Source organism: Zonotrichia albicollis, chromosome 6 (assembly GCF_047830755.1).
Source record: "Zonotrichia albicollis isolate bZonAlb1 chromosome 6, bZonAlb1.hap1, whole genome shotgun sequence".
NCBI classification, from domain to species: Eukaryota; Metazoa; Chordata; class Aves; order Passeriformes; family Passerellidae; genus Zonotrichia; species Zonotrichia albicollis.
Genome location: NC_133824.1, coordinates 31957742 through 31979350, shown reverse-complemented (window position 1 = coordinate 31979350; position 21609 = coordinate 31957742). Strand labels below are relative to the sequence as shown.

The 21609-nt window shown below is 56.6% G+C and overlaps 2 protein-coding genes across 4 annotated transcripts; one reads left to right on the top strand and one right to left on the bottom strand.

Moving 5' to 3' along the window:
• The first annotated feature begins 216 nt into the window (after positions 1 to 216).
• Positions 217 to 15858, top strand: CHRM4 (cholinergic receptor muscarinic 4). 3 transcript variants are annotated; one of them, XM_074543057.1, is made up of 4 exons: positions 217 to 614; positions 10144 to 10283; positions 12341 to 12382; positions 12839 to 15858. In XM_074543057.1, exon 4 carries the CDS (start codon positions 12844 to 12846, stop codon positions 14314 to 14316), a length of 1473 nt encoding a protein of 490 aa, XP_074399158.1. In that variant the 5' UTR covers positions 217 to 614; positions 10144 to 10283; positions 12341 to 12382; positions 12839 to 12843; the 3' UTR covers positions 14317 to 15858. The 3 variants fall into 3 exon arrangements, with proteins under 3 accessions (XP_074399158.1, XP_005480108.1, XP_005480107.1); XM_005480050.4 differs by lacking the exon at positions 10144 to 10283 and having other exon boundaries at positions 222 to 614; XM_005480051.4 differs by lacking the exons at positions 10144 to 10283; positions 12341 to 12382.
• Positions 14656 to 21331, bottom strand: MDK (midkine). Its single transcript, XM_014268163.3, has 5 exons — positions 21174 to 21331; positions 17770 to 17853; positions 17510 to 17671; positions 17251 to 17412; positions 14656 to 16870 (listed from the first exon to the last, which is right to left on the bottom strand). The coding sequence occupies exons 2-5, from the start codon at positions 17846 to 17848 to the stop codon at positions 16845 to 16847; spliced, it is 429 nt and encodes a 142-aa protein (XP_014123638.2). The 5' UTR covers positions 17849 to 17853; positions 21174 to 21331; the 3' UTR covers positions 14656 to 16844.
• Positions 21332 to 21609: the final 278 nt, after the last annotated feature.

Here is a 21609-nt window from a genome sequence, read left to right as displayed (position 1 = left end):
CGGCAGAGTTTTTGGGGACTGGGGAAGGTGTCGAGGCCTCCCTTTGCCCGGGCCGTGAGGGGCCCGGCTCGGCGCCTCCCTGCTCCTCGCTCTCTCCCGCCGTGGGACGCCGGCGCTCCCGGCGCTGCCGCGGATCGGGATCTCCCCGCCGGGGGTGCGGGGGCAGCGGGGCCGGAGCCCGGGGCCGGAGCGCTGTCCGGGGTGCTGCAGGAGCGTTCCCGCACGTCTGCCCGACGGGGACGGGAGGCCGCATCTGAGCCGGGGGGACGGCGGCGTGGGGATTGGCAGCGGCTCCCGACGGCGTGAGCCCCGCTCCTCCCACCCCCGCCCTCGTGGCGGCGAGGGGGCGCACATCTGGGGGCGCACATCTGGGAGCGGGGGAGGGCGGGGGCGGGGGGAGGAGGCCGGGGCCGAGCCGGCAGCGCCGGGCCCTCCCCTCTCCCCTCTCCCCGCCCCTCCGCCGCGCGCGGCGCCGCCGGGACCGGGAGCCGGGACCGGAGCCGGGACCGGAGCCGGGCCATGCCAGCCGGAGCCCCCGCGGGCGCGGCGCGGCACCATGGCCGCTGAGAACCGCTCGGCGCCGGGCGGCGGCGCGCCCTGGGCTGGGCTGCCCGGTGAGTCGCTGCTCGGGGCTCCGTGTGCGAGGGCGGGGGGCGCGGGGCATCCCCGCAGGGTCCGGGGGGGTCGGCATGGCTTGGGGTGCATGGGGAGGGGGCTCCGCACCCCCGGGGGATGTGGCACGCGGTCTCCCAGGAATGGGGGAGGTGTCTCTGCCAACTTTCCCGCATTCCTGCCTCTCTCTTGGAACGCCGGGATGCCCCTCGGGTCGGGACCCTCGCGCTGGTTCGCTGCCCCGGGATGTCTGCAGCCGTGCCGCCCTGCCAGGGACCGGGGTGATGTCTGGCACCCCCTTTCCCTGCTCCCATCCAAACCAACAGCGTTCCCCGGATCCGCCGCTCGAGGAACCTCGGGTCCCTCTTGTCACCCAGGAAACAGCCTTGTCAGCGCCCTGAGTAGGGAATACGAGCAGCCTGCGGCTCGGGGACAGGCACCCCCCAGGAGGAAACCCGGGACGGGCGTTATTTGCTCCCCTGGTGCCTTCTCTGGGAAGGAGACATTCCCGGACAAGAAACTACCTGCGCGCTTTCTTTGCTTCCCTCGCTGTTCCAGCAAGAGCAACAGGGACACGATCCCCTATCTGTTGGATACTTTGTCGCCATACTGGGCAAACCCCTCTGGCGCTTGTGGCCACCTCCCAGGACATGACTAGGCAGAAGTTTGCCCCCTCTTCACAGAGCCCTTTGCCAGATAGGGCATTGCAAGGGAGACAGATCTTGCCCACTCTCCCCCAGTGTGGATCTCGTCTTCCCTTTAGCCCTTTCTGGCCCTGTTGCACCCCTGCTGCTGGTAATGGCAGAGCTGCCCCGTGCTCTCTGTTGGCACATCACGGACAAGAGTTGGGCAGCCACACCCTTCTTTCTTTCCAAAATAATACCATTGGCTTCAAATTAGGGAACAGTTCTTACAATTTTTCTTAAATAAAAGCAGCACTGGCTTCTGTCTGACCTGTTTTCAACCCCTCTGGTTGTGCTGTGGATGGATTTTTCTAGCCAGTCTTTGGAAAGCCCAAGGCTAGGGAGATACTTCCCAACCTGAGGAAGAGCTGGTGTTCCCCTGTGCCCTGCTGGGAGATGGGCTCTGTTTGAGCATTTGAAGGCTCCCTGCTTTATCACAACTGCCTTGAGTGACCTCCAAAGGTGGTTTGACTTCTGCCACAGCTTGCAGAGTGAGCAGAGAGGATGGAAGGGTTGCTACCAATGCAGTTGGGTGGCTTGTTGATGCAGGCACTGTCTATCAAAATACTCAGGTGACAGGATCCCAGAGCCCAGGTTTTTGGTGAAACAGCACCAGAGACAATGCTCACGTTGAAATCACAGGTGACACCAAGATGCTTTCGCTGTCTCTACTGCTGGGCACCACCTCCTGCTTCCTAACATCCTAACTCCTGTGATCTGAGCACCTGCTGCTGCTCTCCAGCCTGGACTAGGCCCCCACGAGACATCCAGCAAAGAGCAGGGCATCCAGTGGAGATCCCAATCAGCAGCCCATCCCTGTTCCCCCTTCAGCAGGGACGTCGGCCCGTGGTGGGAGCCCTGGGTGTGGGAGGTGGGGATGGGTGCAGGGGTGGCAGCAGCCCTGGTTCCTGCAGGAGCTGAGCCCGTGTGCCCTTGCTCCGAGTGGCAGCAAGTGTCCAGGGCTGGTGGATGGAGCTGGAGTGGCCCTGGGAGTGACCTGATGAGTGGGCAGAGGAAAGCTGGCGGGAGAAGGAGGAGAAGAGCTACCAGTAAAAGTGGTTTGTTTATTCACACGAGAGGCATACCCATCTCAGGAGGTCAGTCTGTTTTCTTTCATAGAAGAGAAATGAACTGAAATGATTAATTAAGGCTGTGATCCAATTACTCGGAGTTTGCAGAAGGAGCATGGTTTTTCTCTTTTAACTGTCCCCACAAGCTGTGTCCCCACCCCATTGATGGGAGGTTTTGTCATAGTTGGGATTTTGTTGTTTTGTTCTTTAAAATTAAAATGACAAATATCTCCCCAGGAGGAAAAAAAAAGGACAAAAACAAAAAAAGACAAAAACAGGGAATAAAAATAGTGAGACCAGGAGGAGCAGCTGATGCAGAGCAGTCCCTAGCATACCTTTGTGTTGTTGATGCTTTCTCTGCCTGCCCTGCTGAGCCCTGACCAGCAGCATCCACAGAGGAGAGGAGGTTTGGGGAGCGCCCAGCCGAGGTGGCAGATGCAGCTCTGCAAAGGCAGCAGGGGGATCAGTTGTGAGAGGAGAGGGAGATGGAGGCTGTTTGCAAGGGGCTGCTGCTTTCTGCACAAACACAGCTCCTCTTTCCACACGGACAGACACACAGCAACTGTTTCTTGTGCACAAGCTGACCCCTTCTCCTTGGCATGCTAAGCCAGGGCTTTGATGGGCATCTTCTGGAGAAACGGGCATTGTCCTCGAGCCAGCTGCTCCTCAGCCTGACGTGGGTCTATGCCCTTATTGCTCTCCAGTAAGCCAAGGGAGGAGATTTGCTTTGCATTTCAGCATCCATTCTGGCTCTAAAACTGCATGTTACAAGACATGTTCTGGGGAGATATGAGAGTGCAGGACCTGACACAGCGAGGAAATGGAAGTTTTGGACCAGATCATTCCCATGTACTTCCTCTTCTCTATTCATTCCCACCCCAGCATCCCCTGCTGACTGCTCTTTAGCTTGCCCAAGCACCAGCACCCACCATGAGTGGGCCAGGCCCCAGTGGGTGCAGTGAGGCTCCACACCCAGGCACTGTTGAAGCCTCTTCAAGCTGGTGGTTGGAACCATGCCAAATACATCCTTCTTCTGAGGGATTTGTGTGACCAGTCAGAAAGCGGACAACAGCTTTTAGGAAGACTCATGTGCTCTCCTGCCCAGGGCCCTGGCAGACCAGGAGGTGAGGGCCTGAATGTCTGGCTGCTGTCTAACTCAGAGCCAAGTGGAGGAGTGTGCCAGCCTCGACTGTCCCCAGGAGCACAACCCACCATGACATCCTTTTAAGCCTCTAGGCCTACAGTCTTGCTGCATCCAGACCCTTGAACATACCAAAGTGGACCCTTGCCCTGTATTCAAACAAATACATTTACTAAAGCTTCAGGGAGTTAGGCAATTCCTGGACTAATTAATCTGAGGCAAGTGTTCCCTGGTCAGGCTGATCCATGATTCCAGTATTTTACTGATGCATGAACACAGGGCAAGGTGTCTCATATACAGATCCTCCCCTTGATGCTTAGACACAGAGTTTTAGCAGGGGACACACAACCAGTCCCTGTTCCCCCAGCTAGAGACACCTGGGTGTCCTCACTCTGTCTGTCTGTTGGCAGCCATCCCACCTTCCCTGCGGATCGGTGCACTGGTCTTCTTGGGACTTTGTGCCAGGGCAGCATCATTTGCCCTGTGTTCAGGCCCTGAGTCCCAGCAGTGTGACACAGCGAGCGAGGCTCTGCTGGAGATGCTGCCCAGCCCTCGCGTGCGGCGCGCAGCTGCTCACACCTTTGCCCCGGGGCTGCTCTCAGGACCCTCCAGAGATGCCTTCAGCCCTGAGGCTGCACCACATGGAGGAGGAGCTCCAGCAAAGGCTCTGTTTTTACCTTGTATGATGCAAGTTTGCGGAGAAAATTAACATCACCAGCCTGTCCAAGCCTGCAAATGCAATGGCTGTAGGCACAGTGCTTTTGTCCCTCTGACGATCCCCAAAACTGCTGCTGGAGGTCCTGCAAATCAGAGCATTGCTGTGACCCTGTCCCCGTGATGCTTTATGTCCTGTGCAACGTGTGCCCCATTCCCAGTCGGTGCATGAGGCAGGGGCAGAGGTGTGTTCCCTTCCCGAGTGCCCTGTTCCCTTCCCACCTCCCGCCCCAGCGCTAGGCAGGTTGAGGTGTGCGGCTGCAGAGGAACCTCTCCCACCTGTTCCAGTGACTCAGAGAGAGCTGGAGAGGGAAGCACAGGGCTGTTTATTTGTCTTCAAGAGTCTTGAAGAGGAGTTACATCCCAGGTCACTTGGTGAAGGAGGGGCAGCAGCTAGGAATTTTGTCCTTTAAAGGCAGAACTCGGTGCAAACCGTGGAGCTCCTTGAGCTCAGCAGGCTTGGCCTGAGCTATCGGCATGTTACTGAGATATTGAGGGTGGCTGTGCTCCCCCAATAGAAAAAAAAGAAAGCCAGGCAGAGAAGCAGCCCCTCTGATACCACAACTGCTTTTAAATCTAGCATATTGTATAGCACCTTGCAGCTTGGCAGAGGAGGCAGTGGGGCTGGCACCGGGAGCCTCAGCTGGATATGTCTGGAGGTGAAATGTCATCAGCAGCATTAAGGCTCCTGGTGAATTTGGTTTGCATTGGCCAGTTAAGGGGTTAATGTCTTCAGCCTCTTTAAGCAGAATTAGATTTATTTGTCTGTGGGAAACTCAGCTGCAGTTGTGCAACACTGAGGTCTGAAAACATGAGTCTGCAAACACGATGTCCCGGGCCCTGCATCCGCTCCAGGTCACAGAGCAGCTCTCCAGAGGCCTCCATGGCACTGTGCTTCACTGGCCCCTCACTTGCAGACCCTGCCAGTGTCCATGCCAGCTCCTAATCCCAGGCAGCGTGGCAGGCTGCTTCTGCTGAGGAGGGATGAAGGTCCTTGAGGGATCTTGGCATGACTGAGATGGGAGAGTACCCGGCATCTCGCCGTCTCTAGTGTCACTGGGGTAGTTTGGATCCCTCCTCTGCTGACAGTTACATCATGTGCAGTCCCAGATAAGGCCAAAAAAGTGCATGCATGTGTACAGAGAGGAGTGGAGAGCAATGCAACCCTTCTGGCATCTGCCTTTGCCTGGCAGGCATAAATTGCCTGGCCTTAGGCCTGCCCTTCTGCAGCACTTAGGAGCAGTGTCTAGCATGGTGGTCTCTATGCTTCTTGCAGAGCTCAGATAACTCACCAAGGCCCAGAAGTAATGCTCACCTCATGAAACCCTCTGCTATTATGTGCAGTCCCTGTCCATGAGGTGGCTAAAACCCTATGCTGTGGGGTGAGCAGCACTGCATCCCTGACTGTCTCAGCTGCATCCCCACCCTACGGCTCATGGGGACCTGGGGAGCAAAAAGGGTGAGGGGGCCAGCATGGGGACCAGCCCCTGCCTTATTCAGCACAGCACAACAGGCTGGATCAGCATGCTGCCGTGACAGAGGTGGCTCCAGGCTGGGCTGGGCTGCCTGAGCCAGAGAGCTGCAGCCCAAAGAGGTTTCCAGCTCCAGCACCGCTCCCACTCTGCCCAGCAAGGAGGTGGTGGGAGCCTCCAGAGAAGGCAACAGGGAGAGGTTTGCAGGCAGTGTCTCTGTGTGAGGTCCCTCCTTCTAAGAAGATTTTCTTAGGATTTTCTCTAGAGGAGATAAGTAATGCCTCCCTGGCAGACCGAGACTATTCCCACCTCTATCCTCTCCATCCCTCCCCTTTTCTGTTGGAGGGATTTCCTACCTGCTCTCCTTCCCTGGCACTTTGACCCCCACATTTTCCATTCTGCCTGTCCATGCCCTGGCTCTCCTGCCCATCTTCTGCCACAGCTCCTCTTCCTCACTCTATCCCTTTGCGCAGACATCACCTCCAAATCCTCTGTCAGGTCTTGTGGCCAAATGGGGTCTCATATTTTCAGTTTCCTTTTTCATTAGCACCCCAAAGATTCCCATCTGCTATCTTCCCCCAGGAGTAGGGCTCTCACATATGCAAGAACCCTCCATCCAGCAGGGTTCTTGCTCCTGCCTGATTTTCTGCCCTTGGCTCAGCTCTTTTCTCTCATCCATTGCTTAGCTCGCTCATTTGTCCTCTCAAAGCCCTGTGGAGCTTCTCCATGGGGCAAGGGGCTCTTGTTTCCATTGCCAAGTCTTTAAAATTTCAGATGAGCACCTTACTGTTTGCTCCCTGTGGTGCCTCAGCTCTGGGATGAGTTACAAGCATGTCCCCGTGCCAGAGCAGCGTTGCATCTCTGGCTGCCTGAGCTGCATTCCCCCTCAGTTCATGGGGCCCTGGGGACACGCAGGGTGAGTGCAGGGTGCTGCAGGTCTCTGCATGAGGGCCAGCCCCTGCCTTATTCAGCCCAGGCACCTGGGGGGGCAGATCCCTGGCCTGGGGGGGCAGATTCCCCATGTGGGTGGTGGGGACCTGGCATGGGCACCTGTGGCTGTGTGGGGCCATGGCAGAGTGAGGGGGCTTCCCTACAGCTGGCTTCCCAAAAGGAGCCAAGTCCTTCCCCCTTGCCCCCAGGCAAGGCCTGTCCCTGGGGAGGGGAGCTGCTTTTCTAAGCAAACAGCTCTTGGGTGTTGCAGCACTTGTCCCTCTGGCTCTCAGTCACTCCTCCACCATTCTCTCTGCCCCAGGCATCTGGTCCCCACCACTCACCTCTCCCTGGGAAGAGCCCAGCTAATCCAGGCAGTCACTTGTTGCTGCAATCCTCTCTCTCCCCCCTCCTTCCTCTCTGCTGGCTGGTCCCAGAGCCCTTCTCGGCAGTGGGACCTGTAGCAGCAGCAGGGTTATTTCTGCTGGGCTGCCTTGAAACAGCTGGGTTCTGTTAAAGCTTCAGCCAGGCATATAAAAGAACATGAGCATCTCTCTGAGGCAGAGAGCATTAATGCAGTGGATGGGAAGGGAGAAGTGTGTTTCCAGCCCAGCTCAGCTGGAAGCCCTGCGCCTTCCTAGCTCAGGCACCAGCAGGGAGCTGCACCCTGGGGCGGCCGAGGGCACTGTGTCCCCCGGGTCCTGCTGTGCCGTGGTGAGCCCTCTCCCGCCGGGATGTTCCCACCGGAGCCAGCGCAGGAGGCTGGGAGCTGCTGGGGAGCCGCCGGTGCCAGGGAGCTGCAGGCTGGGCACAGCAGGGTAAGGCTGGAATTCGGCTTGCGTGGCATTTGCCAAGCACACTTGCTAGTGGAGTTCCACTGATAGGCCATTTATTTGGCCTGATAATTGGGTGACAGGAGGTTAATTAATTGTCAGAGTGACCAGTGTTCTGGTAGGCTATTTATAGGAGTGACCTTTCAATTACTTTTTAAAAAACACTTTCTCTCTGGCTCGCTTCTTGTCTGGTGATGCTGTGGGTAAATGGCATGTGGCCCCTTACAGCCTGCCAAGGGCACATTAGGGATCCAGGCAAGTACAGGCACGTTTGGGCAGGGGGAGCAGCTGCGGCTGCCGTGGGACGCTGGTGAGCCTGCCAGGCTGGGCTCCACCAGCAGGAGCAGCTCAACATCCGCGGCTCCCCGCAGCCGGACCCAGCCAGCCTGGGTGCGGCACCTCGGCTTCGCTCGGACAGCCAGCATTAACCACAGGGAAGGCAGGGAGGCTCCTGGCTTGCCTGGGGGGGTGGCGGGCTTACCAACCTCAACACTCCCTTCTGGCCTGGACGCAGCAAATTTTACAAACCTGATGCACAAACACACACCAGGCACGGGGGGAGTTCCCTGGCCCCCTCACCTCCCCCTGCAAGCTGGCTGCTCCTGTGCTGCCGAGCTTACTGCTTCTCCAGCGGCTCCAGGAAAAGCTGTCAGAGGTTCTTAACTTGTGGGGTGGAGGAAATTGCTTTGCCTCATGAGGACCAGTTGAATAGCAGAGGAAGAAAGAAGAATAAATTATTCAATGGAAAAATCAAATGCGCAGAACCCCATATGTTACTGACAAGAAACAATTCCTGTTCCACAATGGCTCAGATCTCCTCTGGAGCAGGATAAGGACTTCAGGGATCCATCGACCAGAGGGGTGAAAGCGCAGCCACCAGCTGGAGCTTGAAGGGCTTGCCATTTTAATGCAACAGCTCCTGCTGGCCCCTCATCTCCTTTCTGTTTTTCTGGTTGTTTATTGTCTTCATCATTCCAACGCAGAAGCACGGAAGCAGACCAACACCAACCCTCCCCTGCCAGACATGGGGCGGGCCCTTCATCTTCTCTCATATGTTGTATTTCTAAGGTGCCTGTTCCCAGCATCTAGGAATTCTGTTTCCACACTCTGAGGGGTGTGAATCTGTCAACCAGAACAACCCTTCACTAGTTATAAAGTAGTGCCATGATTCAGGAACTAATTAACAGCTATTAGATAATGCAATTAGCGCCACAAACTGCCATCCTACCCTAAGTATACCTTTCCTTTGTGAGCGTGAGCCATAAATGTCTAGTGTCTTCTGTTCCCTGTTTTTTCTCTCTCCTCTCCTCCTTGCGGTGGTGGCTGCACAAACTGCCCAGCCCCACATCACATCAGCAGTCTGACCTGACAGGATTAATCCCGTTAAGACTTTTACCCTCTCTGCACTTTTAGGAAGGCCAAGATAGGCAGGGGGCTGGCAGTAGGGCTGCCTTGGCCCTTTCCAAATGTCACACCAAAGGTGATGTGCCCAGGCCCAGCCTTGGCACCCAGAGAGAGCAGGAGGTGATGTGTACCTTCTCCTGGAATGTGCCTGTGGTGCAGGGGGCCACCTTTCCTCTCTCCTGGAGACAGGCAGCTCCCAGACCCCCACAGGATCCATTCAGCCAGGAGCTGACAGCCACAGCCCCTCCATCCTGTCCCTGGGCTCGAGGTCCTTTCAGTTGTGCTGTTGCTCCAGACCCATGCAGGGCTAAAGCCCATTTCCTCTGGGAGCAGCTTATGCTCGCAGGCGCCCACTAAAGCACGGCTTTCTGTGATTCCTCTCCCTCCCCTGTGACATCTCCCTCCCCAGGCTGGTGTGCGGGTGTGGGGCTTGCTTTATGATGGGGTTCCTTGCAGAGCTCTGCTCGCTCCCAGAGGCAGAATGTCACTTCCACCGCATGTGGACCAGACATGGCTTTGCCCTGCCTTGCACCTGCTCCCTGGGTATCCCCAGCCCTGAGGATGATGCTGGGATGGGGGCAGTGCCACAACAGGAAAGGAGACGGCTGGTGATGCCATGTGGGGCAGGGGCTGTGGAGCAGAGGGCGGCTGTGCAGTACAGAGAGAAGATGTGGGGAACACTGGGGCAGGAGGGCTGCTTGCTCCAGGAGCTCATCCATCACGCAGGTGTGTGTAAATGCCTTTGCTGTGCCGTGCAGGGGGCAGCCAGCTCCTTCTGCATCAGGAGCAGCAGGGGCGGGAGGGAACTAACCCCTCCATCCCACGTGGGCCGAGTGCTCAGCAGGTGCTCAGTCACGAATGCAGCCGACGGAACACCGGCCTCCAGCTGCTGCAGATTCTTGGTCACAGGGTGGTCACCAGCAGTCCGTGACAGGGCTGTCTCCTCTCCTACCTGGCAAGAGGCTGAGGCAGCCTGTAGGAGCCGACAGGCTGGGAAGGCTGGCTGGGAAGGCGCATGAGGCGCATCAGGGAAACAGCAGGAGTATGCTGCTGCGGTCTCAGGCGTCACCTGTGACAGAGCGCTGGCTTTGCTCTCGCTCTGGGGTTGACTCCTCGCACAAGAGTGGTCACACCCATGATTGCCGGCAGCATTGGAGACCCTGCTGTGCCCACTGCCCGCAGTAGTTGGGCCCCACCCAAATTACAATTTTCTCTGCTTGGATCTGTGGCTGTGTGGGAAGGGAAAGGTATTTCCCTTGATGACACAATTGGTGATCACTGCAGCTGCCACAGAAGCTCTTGGACTGGAGGATGCTATCAGTAAAGAGTTGGAGTCTCCCAACGGCTTCGATGGAGAGGAGACAACCAGCTGTAAATCACTGCCAAAAGTCTGAGGGAATTTGCAAAGCCAGTTGGTGTCACAGGTAAGGGTGTCAGCCCTAGGAGCCCTACTGAAGTGTTCTCTCAGCTTTGTCAAGGCTTCTCTCAAACAGGGGATTGCTTTATTTTTTGCTGTTAGGTGAAGGCTTATCGAGTTTAAGGGCTCAGTGTTTAAGCCCACCTTCCGAGGCGGCAGCTGCCTCTGCCTCCTCACACCAGTTTGCAGCGTGACCTCTGGGTGGCATCCAAAGGCTCGCCTGAGGGGCTGCCGCGGCCTTTTCTCCTGTCTTGGGACACGTACAGAACAGTTCGGGCTTGAGATGGACTTTTCTTACTTTGGGTAACTGAGAACACAAGCCTCTGTCAAGGCTGATAATTAATTAGACACGCTTAGAAGAGGATGCCAGTTCAGGAACAAAAGTGAGAAAACTGAAACCCACATTTTAGCAGAGACGATGGAAAGGTTTCTTTTCAAGACTTTCAAATTCTTCTTGGAAGAGCTGGGGTAGATGTCTGCATGATTGCTAGCTTGTCTGATCAGTTTGATTAGCTGTTACAAGAATGACAGTTAAATCTCCCCATCTCACCAAAGTGAAGAAATTAAAACTCATTTCTATTGTACTGAAACCACCCCCCAAACTGCCATGATTATATATTTCTAAGCCATTTTATACACTTATCACCTCTTCTCATATCCCTGGCTGGGTGCCCAGGAAGGATGGCAGCAGAAACCTCTTTCCCTCTCCCTTGATGCATCCCTTGTGCTTGGAGCTGGGTGCAAATCTCCAAGCCTGGGCAATGCTGCCAGGCTTCCTCACCCCATCTGTATGTGGCATGTAGCATCTACCAAAGGGCATTGCTTTCTTTTAAAAGCCTTTTGTCTTCACAGACATGCTTAGAGGATAATGGTAGGTATTTCTTTGTCCCTCACCCACTTATTTTCCTTGCACCTGTAAGAGGAGCTCCATCACTATCACAGCTGTATCCTTGCTAATGCAGAAGCTGCCTAAATGGCTACATCAGATCCTGGCTTTAGCATCTCAGCAGCCACATTTCCATTTAATTACACCTGTATCTCTTTAGAAAGTGCTTATATTAAAAACGTGGCTATTTGCTGCTGGCAGACATCTCCTACCCTCACCACAAATGAAAGACAAGGACATTTCTTTTCAAATACTTAAAACAGACAAACTGATCTCAAAGCCTGCCAGGCCCTATTCAGAAGAGGTGTGTGTTAAAGGCACATTTATACATTCAGCAAAATCAGCTTCAGGAGTCCTGGGCATTTGGAGTCATCTCCCAAGCCAGAGACACACTGTGCTGAGCACTCCCACTGTGGGGACACTCGCTGGCTCCTGCTGGTTTCCGGGCAGCAGTGCCCATGAGGCTGAGCCCCTGCCCCGGGCACCAGGAGCAGCTGCTGGAGGGGCTGCCCTCCATGGTCTGGCAGGGTTGGAATGCCCCCAGAAGCCAGGGTGAGGCTGGTGAAGGCCCAGCATGTTTTGGAGGTCTGGATGGTGTGGGAGAGGCAGGTTCAATGGAAAGCTCTTCTGTCCTGCCCAACTCCCTCAGTGCCTTTGCTTTTCCTTTGCTTTCCAGGAAACTCCCTTTCGTCTCAATACAGCACTTCTTGCCTATTGATTTTTTTTTTTTTAAAGTCCATTCCACTCTTACCTCTTACCTTGGGTGATTAACTACAGGCATCTTGGTTTGGATGAAGGCAGTAATTCTGTCCATAATTCTCATCACTTTTCATAAATAATTCCGTGTATCATGCTGAGGTGTCTGACTCCACACTGTACATCTGGCCTGGGTGGCTGCAGCTGCACTGTGATGTAGGACTGAGGGAAGGGGTCATTGCTTCCCAGCATCAGTGACTGATGGCATTTGTGCAGTTCCCTCCCTTTCCTGAGCCTGCTGCGCTGTGCGCTGCGCCACACCAGAGCACCCACCTTCAGCCTTTCTTGTCTTTTCAGCATCTGTATCTCAGCAGTGTCACCCTTTGGGCAGGATCACCTCTGTTGGACAGGCTGGTGCCCTCAGTAAGATGTTGTGGGATGCACACAAGATGTGGTGTAACTTGCTGTTTTCCTTCTCTCAGATTTCATCTTCCAGAAGGAGCTATTTGCTGTGAGAGACACAGGTGAGCCGAGCAGACCATGGCACGGGTTTTGCGGGTTAGGCCTCTCTTGGGGAGTGCTGTGGGGAGGTCAGTGGAACATGCCTGGGGTACACCATCACCCTGCTCTTGTCCCTGGGGCAGGGCACTGGCTCCATGCTGTGCTGTTCTGGCAGTGAGTGCTGTATGTGCATCCCTCCTGGCTCTGCAGTCCTCTTTCCCCAGCTCTTTGGCTCCCCTTTGTGCCTCTCTGGGCACTCCTGCTTTTCTCCCTGCAACTCATTTGCCTCCTCTACTGCTAAATAGGGACACAAAAAATGCCTCCAATGGACTCCTGGAGTGGCAGAGAGGAGTCCAGGAATGCCAGCAGATTTTTGAGCACTAGTCAACGGCAGTGCTGGCCTGGGAAACTGAGGAAATGCTGCCAGGACAGGCTGACAGGTCTGATATTCTCCCTTTCTGTCCTCGCTCTCCTTGCAGATCCCATGCACAACCTCTCTGCTCAGCCCTGGCAGGCAAAGATGGCCAACCTGACCTATGACAACTTCACCCTGGGCAACCACTCCGAGGTGGCTGTGCAGCCTCCCACCAACTACAAGACAGTGGAGCTGGTTTTCATTGCCACTGTCACCGGCTCACTCAGCCTTGTCACCGTGGTGGGGAACATCCTGGTGATGCTCTCCATCAAGGTGAACCGCCAGCTCCAGACTGTCAACAACTATTTCCTCTTCAGCCTGGCCTGCGCAGACCTCATCATCGGGGTCTTCTCCATGAACCTCTACACGGTCTACATCATCAAAGGCTACTGGCCACTGGGGGCCGTGGTGTGCGACCTGTGGCTGGCTCTGGACTATGTGGTGAGCAATGCCTCTGTCATGAACCTGCTCATCATCAGCTTTGACCGGTACTTCTGTGTCACCAAGCCCCTGACGTACCCGGCCAGGAGGACCACCAAGATGGCAGGGCTAATGATCGCGGCCGCGTGGATATTGTCCTTCATTCTCTGGGCCCCTGCCATCTTGTTCTGGCAGTTCATTGTAGGCAAGAGGACAGTCCCTGAGAGGGAATGTTACATCCAGTTCCTCTCCAACCCAGCGGTGACATTTGGCACAGCCATTGCTGCTTTTTACCTGCCCGTGGTCATCATGACGGTGCTGTACATCCATATCTCCCTGGCCAGCAGAAGCAGGGTAAGGAGGCACAAGCCTGAGAGCAGGAAAGAGAGGAAAACCAAGTCCCTCAGATTCCTCAAGGGCCCCATGGTCAAACAGAACAACAATAATTCTCCCAAGAGGGCCGTGGAGGTGAAGGAGGAGGTGAGGAATGGGAAAGTGGATGACCAGCCATCTGCACAGACAGAGGCCACTGGCCATCAGGAGGAGAAGGAGACATCCAATGAGTCCAGCACCGTCAGCATGACCCAGACCACAAAAGACAAGCCCACAGCAGAAGTCTTGCCAGCAGGGCAAGGACAGAGTCCAGCCATCCCCCGGGTGAACCCAACTTCCAAGTGGTCCAAGATTAAGATTGTCACCAAGCAGTCTGGGTCTGAATGTGTCACCGCCATTGAGATCGTGCCAGCTAAGTCAGGTGCCTCTAACCACAACTCCCTGGCCAACAGCCGCCCAGTCAATGTTGCCAGGAAGTTTGCCAGCATCGCCAGGAGCCAGGTACGGAAGAAGCGCCAGATGGCTGCCCGGGAGAAGAAAGTCACCCGCACCATATTTGCCATCCTGCTGGCCTTCATACTCACGTGGGCACCCTACAACGTGATGGTCCTCATTAACACCTTCTGTGAGACCTGCGTGCCCGAAACAGTGTGGTCCATCGGCTACTGGCTCTGCTATGTCAACAGCACCATCAACCCAGCCTGCTATGCCCTCTGCAATGCTACTTTCAAGAAAACCTTCAAGCACCTTCTCATGTGCCAGTACAGGAACATTGGCACAGCCAGATAAACTGGTACTCAGGGACCACTTCAGTATCCTTATGGAAACCCTTCCCTTTGCCTCCTTTGCCAGCAGGGGTTCTTCTGCTCACCACTCACAACAGTGCAGACTGTGCAGTGATTGCAGAGGATGCCCTTCATCCAATGCTGACAAAAATCCAAGGCATTTCTGAGCTACAGGTCCTTCCAGTCACCCTGGGCCTGGGGACTAGCTCAGGGAGCCAGGGAGAAAGCCAGAGGCAAGAGGAGATGTGGTCACCAGGAGCCCTTCCCAGCTCCATGCTCTTCAGATTGGCCAAATGGCATCAGTGTTTCTCCTAAGACTGGATGTACCTTTTTCCCCAGCTGACCATCTCCATGGCATCAGATCTTGTCTGCATGCAGATGGGCTAATGCTGGATGCTTTCCATTGGCTTATAAAGCGTTTATTACCCAAGAAATGAAAAGAAACCAGGGTCAAACATTGCTAGACATCTTGGACCAGGCTGACTCAGGCAGGCTAATGGGGAGTCCTGCTGGCCCAGGCAGGCCCCCTGTGAAGGTAGTCAAGATTGGACCCTAACAGATGTGGCAAGATGCTTCCTTTCCCTTGAGAGTGCCATCAGACATCCTCACCCAGGGTCCTGGGGCAGAATTTTTCCCTGGGCTCTGGCTCTGCTCTCCCCTTCACATCCTTTCTGCCCTCAGACAGCAATTTGCTGGAAAGACAGACAGATAAACCAAGCATTTCACTCCTGGGTAAGGAGTGTGAGACCCAGTTGCCCCCGACAATGATGGAAACTAAAACTGGAAAGAAAAGCCCTGGTGTGGTGCAGGACTTCGTTCCACAGCCCTGGGGGAATGGGGACCCTGAGTGGTGGGCAGCAGTGACTGTGAAAATAACTGTCCTTGGGAGAGACAGGGGGGACCTGGGGGTCTCAGAAGGGTGGGAAGAGGGTCTGCAGTGTGGCCAAGGGGCCCCGTGTCTCATCTGGGCCGTGAGCAGGTCCCCGCTCTCCCTGCGTGGGAGGGGGGGAGTGGGTGTGGGAGGCCTAATGCATGGCTCTGGAGGCAGGAGAGGATGACGGTGGCCTCCAGCCCCCTCGTGCCCTGAGTGCAGGGGGCTCCTGCAGGGAGGCCAAAGGAGCTGGTTGCTGAGCTTTGTTCATGGATGTAACGCTGTCACGGGTGTTGTTGCAGGGCCCTCAGCATGCGGGCTCCAGCCAGCGCCTCCAGCCTCCTCCCAGCCACCCCTGTGTGCAGCCCAGAGCGCCCTGGGGCGGCTCCCCAGCTTCTCCCAAAGCCGGGTGCAAGCCTTCTCCTTGCAGCCAGGTGCAGGCAAGGGACGGGATGGGGCCGCTCTAGCACTGCAAACTCTGTGTCCGTATGTCCTTCCTGTCCTCATGCCAGGGTGCAACCTGCAGAAAGGCTGCTCCAGCCCGGATGGGAGCCCCTCCATCACTGCCTTTAGGGGTACCCAAAATGCCTGGTGGGTTTCTGGGTATTTTTAAACGGTTACAACTGCAGCCCAACACACCCCAAGACAAATAAAGACCTTGGACCAGGAAACTAATGTCCATGGTGCGAGGAATGAATGAGTCATCACCCGGGTGGCTCCTTCCCTGCTTCCCAGTGTCACCCACTGCTGACATTTCCTGTAGCCCATCCCTTCTGCCAAGAGTAAGGGGTGGCAACCAGAAGGTTGTTGCAAAGAGGCTGGTGCTTTGTCCAGGACCATGTGCATGTGGCACCCAGGCCAGCTGCATGGTAACTTCACTGCTGGTGCCAGTGGGGTCAGCAAAACTGGGGTTTGCTGGGGTTTCCAGCACAGCAGCACCTTGTGGGGACAACAGGGGAATTCTGATACTTTTTTAAAAAAGATTTTTATTGGAAAAGAAAAAGAAAAATTCCAAAAGGAGAGCTCCCACCCAGCATTGGCGTTGGCATGGCAAAGGCAGAGGTACTGCAGCCTCAGCATGGACACACATGAGAGGAGACACAGTTGTTTCTCAGGGTGATGGTTGTGTTTTCCTCAGCTGCTGTGGGTAAGTCATGCCCCAGCCAAAGGGATGCTGAAATAAATCCCCTGAGGTGAGTGCAGTCCTTGAGTGAGAAGCTTCAGTGATGGGGGTACTCAGGCATTCAACAGCCAGCCCTTCCCTCTGGCCCTGGTACCTGGTGGAGGAGCAAGGAGGCTCCTGGGCTTGCAAAAGTATGTGCTAAAGGCAACTCATTTGTGCTGGAGGGTGGAAAAATGTGTGTTCCATCCCATCTCTCTGAGCACATCCCAGTGAACCCCAACAGCAGCCCAGAGTAGGTGAGCAGGATGCACAGGTAGTGCCCATGGGGCAGCAAGGAAGGAGGCAGCCTATCCTGCAGGGTGGGTGGGTTTGCTCTCTACAACACTAATGATTAAAACAAGGCATCTCAGTGAAAGAGGAGGTCATGGAAAGGAGTAAGGAGAGGAGGAGGAAGACTGTAGTGTGGGCCAGCTACAATTGGACATCCAGTCCTGTAGACACCGTGTTGAGGGGCTGATGAGGACGCTGGTTTCCTGCTCTAGTCCTTCCCCTTGCCCTTCTTTGCTGCATTCAAGAAGCACAGGAGACAAAAGTTAGTGCATGTGCTGGCAGCTCACAGTCCCCCAGACGCTGCTGTGGTAGAAATGTAGCCAGCATGGCTGGCTGAGCACAGCGCAGTGGCTGTGTCCCTGCAGGCAGCCTCCTTTTGTACCAGTCCTAGTGAGGAGAGCAGGGAATCCCCATCCCACCAAAGATGGCAGTGGTTTGTGGGGGGAACACGGTTTTTCCTAGTAGCACCTCCCACCCTGCCAGCAGCTGGACTTCACAGTGCAAAGGAAAGAGCATCCAGCAAAGCCAACCCCAATAGGCCAAGGTACCTCTGAAAAACCCCTGGGCAGGATTGCCACAGGACCCTTCTGGGGACACGAGTGGTGGGAACTGACCTTTGGACTTTGACTTGATCTTGGAGGAGCAGGGCTTGGTCACATAGACAGTCTCCTCACACTGGGCATTGTACAGGGCCTTCTTCAGGATTCCGGAGCGAGTCTTCAGGCCAGTCTGAGCACTGCAGCCTCCCCAGCTCTCAAATTTGTACTTGCAGTCAGCTGGATGAGTGGGAGAGGCATCAGAACTAGCCAGGACCTGGTGGGACATTAGCCCTGGTCACCCAGCACAGGGTGGTCCCCACCTCCATGTACTCACCTCCAAATTTCTTCTTCCAGTTGCAGGGGATCTTGCACTTGAGCTTCTTACTCTCACCTTTGCAAGTTCCCTCGCGGTAGCCCAGGCCACAGTCCTTACTGTTGGGAACACAGGGTCCCCAGCGCCAGTCCTCGCACTTAGAGCCATCCTTCTTTGTCTTTTCTGTGCGGAAAAGTGGAGTGGAGTGGGTGCTCTCTGCAGGAACAGGGGAGAATGCCCCACTCTGCCCCACTGCCCCCCTGCCCCAGGCTGCCCCTCACCTTTCTTGTTCTTGCCAGCCTCAGCGGTGGCGGCCACCAGGATCAGCACCAGGAGGAGGAAGAGACTCCGAACCTGCATCCTGCCTGTGGAGGAAGGAGAGAACTGGGTGGGTTGGAGGCTGGGGTGCAATGTGGTGTCGAGGAGGGGCATGGTGGGCTGTGGGCAGCCTGTATAAGGCAGGAGTAGCACACACTCACCTACATGCCTGTGTACACCCCTGTGCCCTGCTTGGTGCCACCCAGTAGAATATGTTCACTAATTGCAACAGGAAGATTAATTGTGTACCTCAACAACCGCCTCCCACCAGGGAGCTGCAGGGCTGAGAGATTGTTCCCACCCCTGCAGCCACCCCAATGTCCTGTATGTGGTCGAAATGCTCTCCATGGGAACCCCACAGCCCACACAGCATCTGGGGAAGGACATACAGTTGCCAGCCCTTACCCTCATATTTCTCTGTGAATCCTTTATTCATAACCCAGCAGGCTGCTGCCCCATATCAAAGAGCCTTGGGGCCAGGGAACACAGCTCCCACAGTACCTTACTCCAGTTCCAGAGGATGCCAGAGAGAAGGAAAAAAGCCCGGGAAAACAAACCTGCTTTCATGAGAGGTCTGAAAGTTATATCAGTGGATTAAACACCAAAAAAAAAGCACCTATCAATGTGGGAGATCATTGGAGGGATGGACCCTGCTGCCCATGCCACCCATGCATGCAGGGGGTGAGCAGGTGTGCACACACCTGGGAGCAGGTTGGGGACAAGGGCGCACACACATAAGGGTTCTGCTCTGGGGATCGAGCCCTGTCCTCCTGCCCCGGTGGCCTTGGACCATGTGACGGCTCCTCTCTGGCTGCCACCACAAGACTCTGAGGGATGGTGCTGCCCACACTGGGCTCCCAGATCCTGCTCTCAGTGGGAACAGGAGTGCAGGCATGCAGACCAGCATTTGAAATCTGGAGACGCCATTCCTGTTCCCCCAAAGCCTTCTAAGATGCCACCCATATCTGTGTGGCAGCAGCCATCCAGAAAATACACGGCACCTGCCCTGACTCTGTGATGGGCTTTGCAGAACTGGGCTGTAGAGGACAGGATGAACCACAGGCCCCAGGGGACATCAAGGAAGGGAAGAGCCCGGGGTCAGCATTTGATCCCTCCCCTGGGCTCCCTGGGCAGCATGCCAGAGAGAGCAGCATCCCACATTACTCAGGGTCCAGTGCATTCACCTTTCATGCATCCACCGCCAAGCTACCAGCTTTGCTCTGCATTGAACTGTCACAGGGAATTACACAGAGTGGCTGGCTGAGGGCACAGTCGTGGGGCTGAGATCTGCCTTCCCCCTCACCCAGCCCGGCTGGGAGCCATCCTGCCAAGCACAGCACAGCTCAGCTCTGCTCTCACCCATCTGCCTTCAAAGGGGACAAGGGCTCAGCCAAGATAGGCTGGTTACAGATGACAAGGCTGGAGCTGAGCTGACTTACACACATGGCGGTCCCACTTTCTGCAGCGGCTCTTAGGGGGTAGCTCATCTGACATCCATATTATTCACACCATCACCCTGATTTCACGTGTTCTGTTAACTTCTCCCATACTTTGCTGCTGAGCATTTCCCTGTGCTCCTTGCACCTACCTCCCATCCCTCCCACTAACCTTCTGCTCAGGCCCTTCTGACATGGTCTTCTGCAGGGCAGACAGCCATAGCTGCTGTGCTCATCCCCGTCTCACCTCCAGGCATGGACTCCCTCTGTTTGCCACGGGCACAGTGGGGCCCTGCCCATATAAATGGAGGGATGCCAGAAGGATACCCTCTGAGGGGGTGACCAGCCACAGCCCCAGCAACCCCTGAATTTGCTCCCAGGCTCAGACCAGCACGTCACCTTCCCCAGGCAAAGGTCTGCAGGGACCTTCAGTCGTGGCTCATCCTAAAGCATTCAGAAGGAAAAGGGAGTGCAGTTTTCCAACTGGTTTTCCAAACAGCCAGGCAAACAAGAGTTTTTTCTGGCTGGGCTTACAGCACCTTCAGGCATGCTCGCACAGCCCTACTCCTCCTGCGTCCCTGCGGGGCCCTGGCTTCTCTCCTCCTCAGATGCTGGCTGGCTCTCATGTAACATCAGCCTCTGTTCTCCCTTCCCCCTACTCCAGCTGCTCTGGGTTTTTATGATCTAGATTAGCTCTAAAAAGAAAAATTAAATCACCTGGTGAAGCTGAAGCTCTAAAAAGAAAAATCACCTGGTGAAGCTGAAGCAGAGCTCAAATACCCACTATTGCAATGGGAAAGCTTGGACCTCTCTCCGGACACCGTTCCAGGGCAGGTAGTGCCATCGACTTCTCCTAACATCACACGGCCCACACATCCTCCGCAGCTCCTGATCCCGCAATGCTGACCCCATGCGCTCCCGGGAACGGAGAGGGGCCGGGCTGTCCCCCCCTCACAGCCCTTGTCCAGAAGTGGGACCTCTCGGCTCGGCTCAAATTGCAGCTGGCTCTGGCGGTGGTGGGCGCAGCGCTGCTGTCCTCCCTCTGCGGGCTGAGCTGCTTCCCAGCCTCCGGGCAGGCAGCCCGGCACCCGAGGAGCCAGCCCAGCGCCCGGGAGCCCGTGGCCTGGAGCGACAAGCACCGCCACAGTAGGAAGTTCCCTGCTGCCTGGAAAAGGGACACCGAGCGTGTGGCCGTGAGCCAAGGCGTTGGCACGGCCGGGAGGCTTTCCTAGAGGTGCTGAGGGAAGCACGGGGGCTGTGGGGCTCTCCAGCAGGCGGCCTCACCTTCCCCTCGCTGTGAAGAGAAGGTGCTCCAAGGGAAAAGTGTTTTGCCCCTGCGCTGAGGGCAGAGAGAGGAGCAGGCAGCGCCCTTCCGCACTCTGCCCTCTGCTCCCTCCTCAGGGTAGATGCTGTGCCCAGAGCCCCGTAGAGCCTTTCCCTCGCCCTCCGGAGAGGCGGGCGGTGGTCGATCCCTGCTCCGGGGCAGCTCCCCGGGCTCCGATCGGAGGATCTCCACCAGCTGAGTTCTCCCCGAACCAGTGTGGGGTGCTTCCCCAGAGGAATGGGAGGGGGGGGTGGTAGGATGCCGGGCCACTGACTCAACTCGTCTGCTCTCCAGGAGCCCTGACTCCCTACCGAACTCCTTCCTTCTGCATCTCCAGGCTCTTCCGTGGCTCCTCTCAGACCATCCCGCACCGGGGGGGCACCGCCCCCCGTCCTTCGGCCCCAATTGCCCTTTTCTGCAGGTCCTCCCCAGCCGGAGCCTATCCCCCACCCCGGCAAAGCCCCTTCCCACTCCGGAGAGCCCTCAGCCTGGATGACTGCCGCCTCCCTGGGGAGGTGACGGGCGGTCGTCGCTCGCCTCGCCCGGGGCGCCCATCTCGGTGGGGCCCGACCCCGAGAGCTGTGTGTGTGTGCGGGGCCGCACTCACCTGCGGAGCGGAGGGCGCGGAGCTGCTGCCTTTGTGTGGCGGCCGCGTGAGGAGCCCCGCGCGGCGCACAGCGGCCCCTGACGTCGGGCTCGGCTGGCAGCAAAAAGGTGGGTTTTTAGCCCAAAACTTTTGCAAGCTCCTCCTCTGCCCCCCGGCAGGCACAAAGGCGGGCGGCGGAGGGGCGGCCCGGGGGCAGGCTGGCCCCTCGGCCGCTGGGGCGGGGGCAGCCGGGGCCCCTCGGGCGGGGGCGAGCTGGGCCCGGGCAGCGTCAGGTCCCGTGGGGCACGGCTCCTGTCCCTTGTCCCCTCTCATCTTCCTGCTGTGCTCTCCAACCCGTACGCGGTGCGGTACCAGGGAACCCGTGCGGGTTCAGGTGACCATGCACCCCAACATCAACGAGTGGCCAAGGGTGCACAGCTGAACAGCCGAGCAGCGT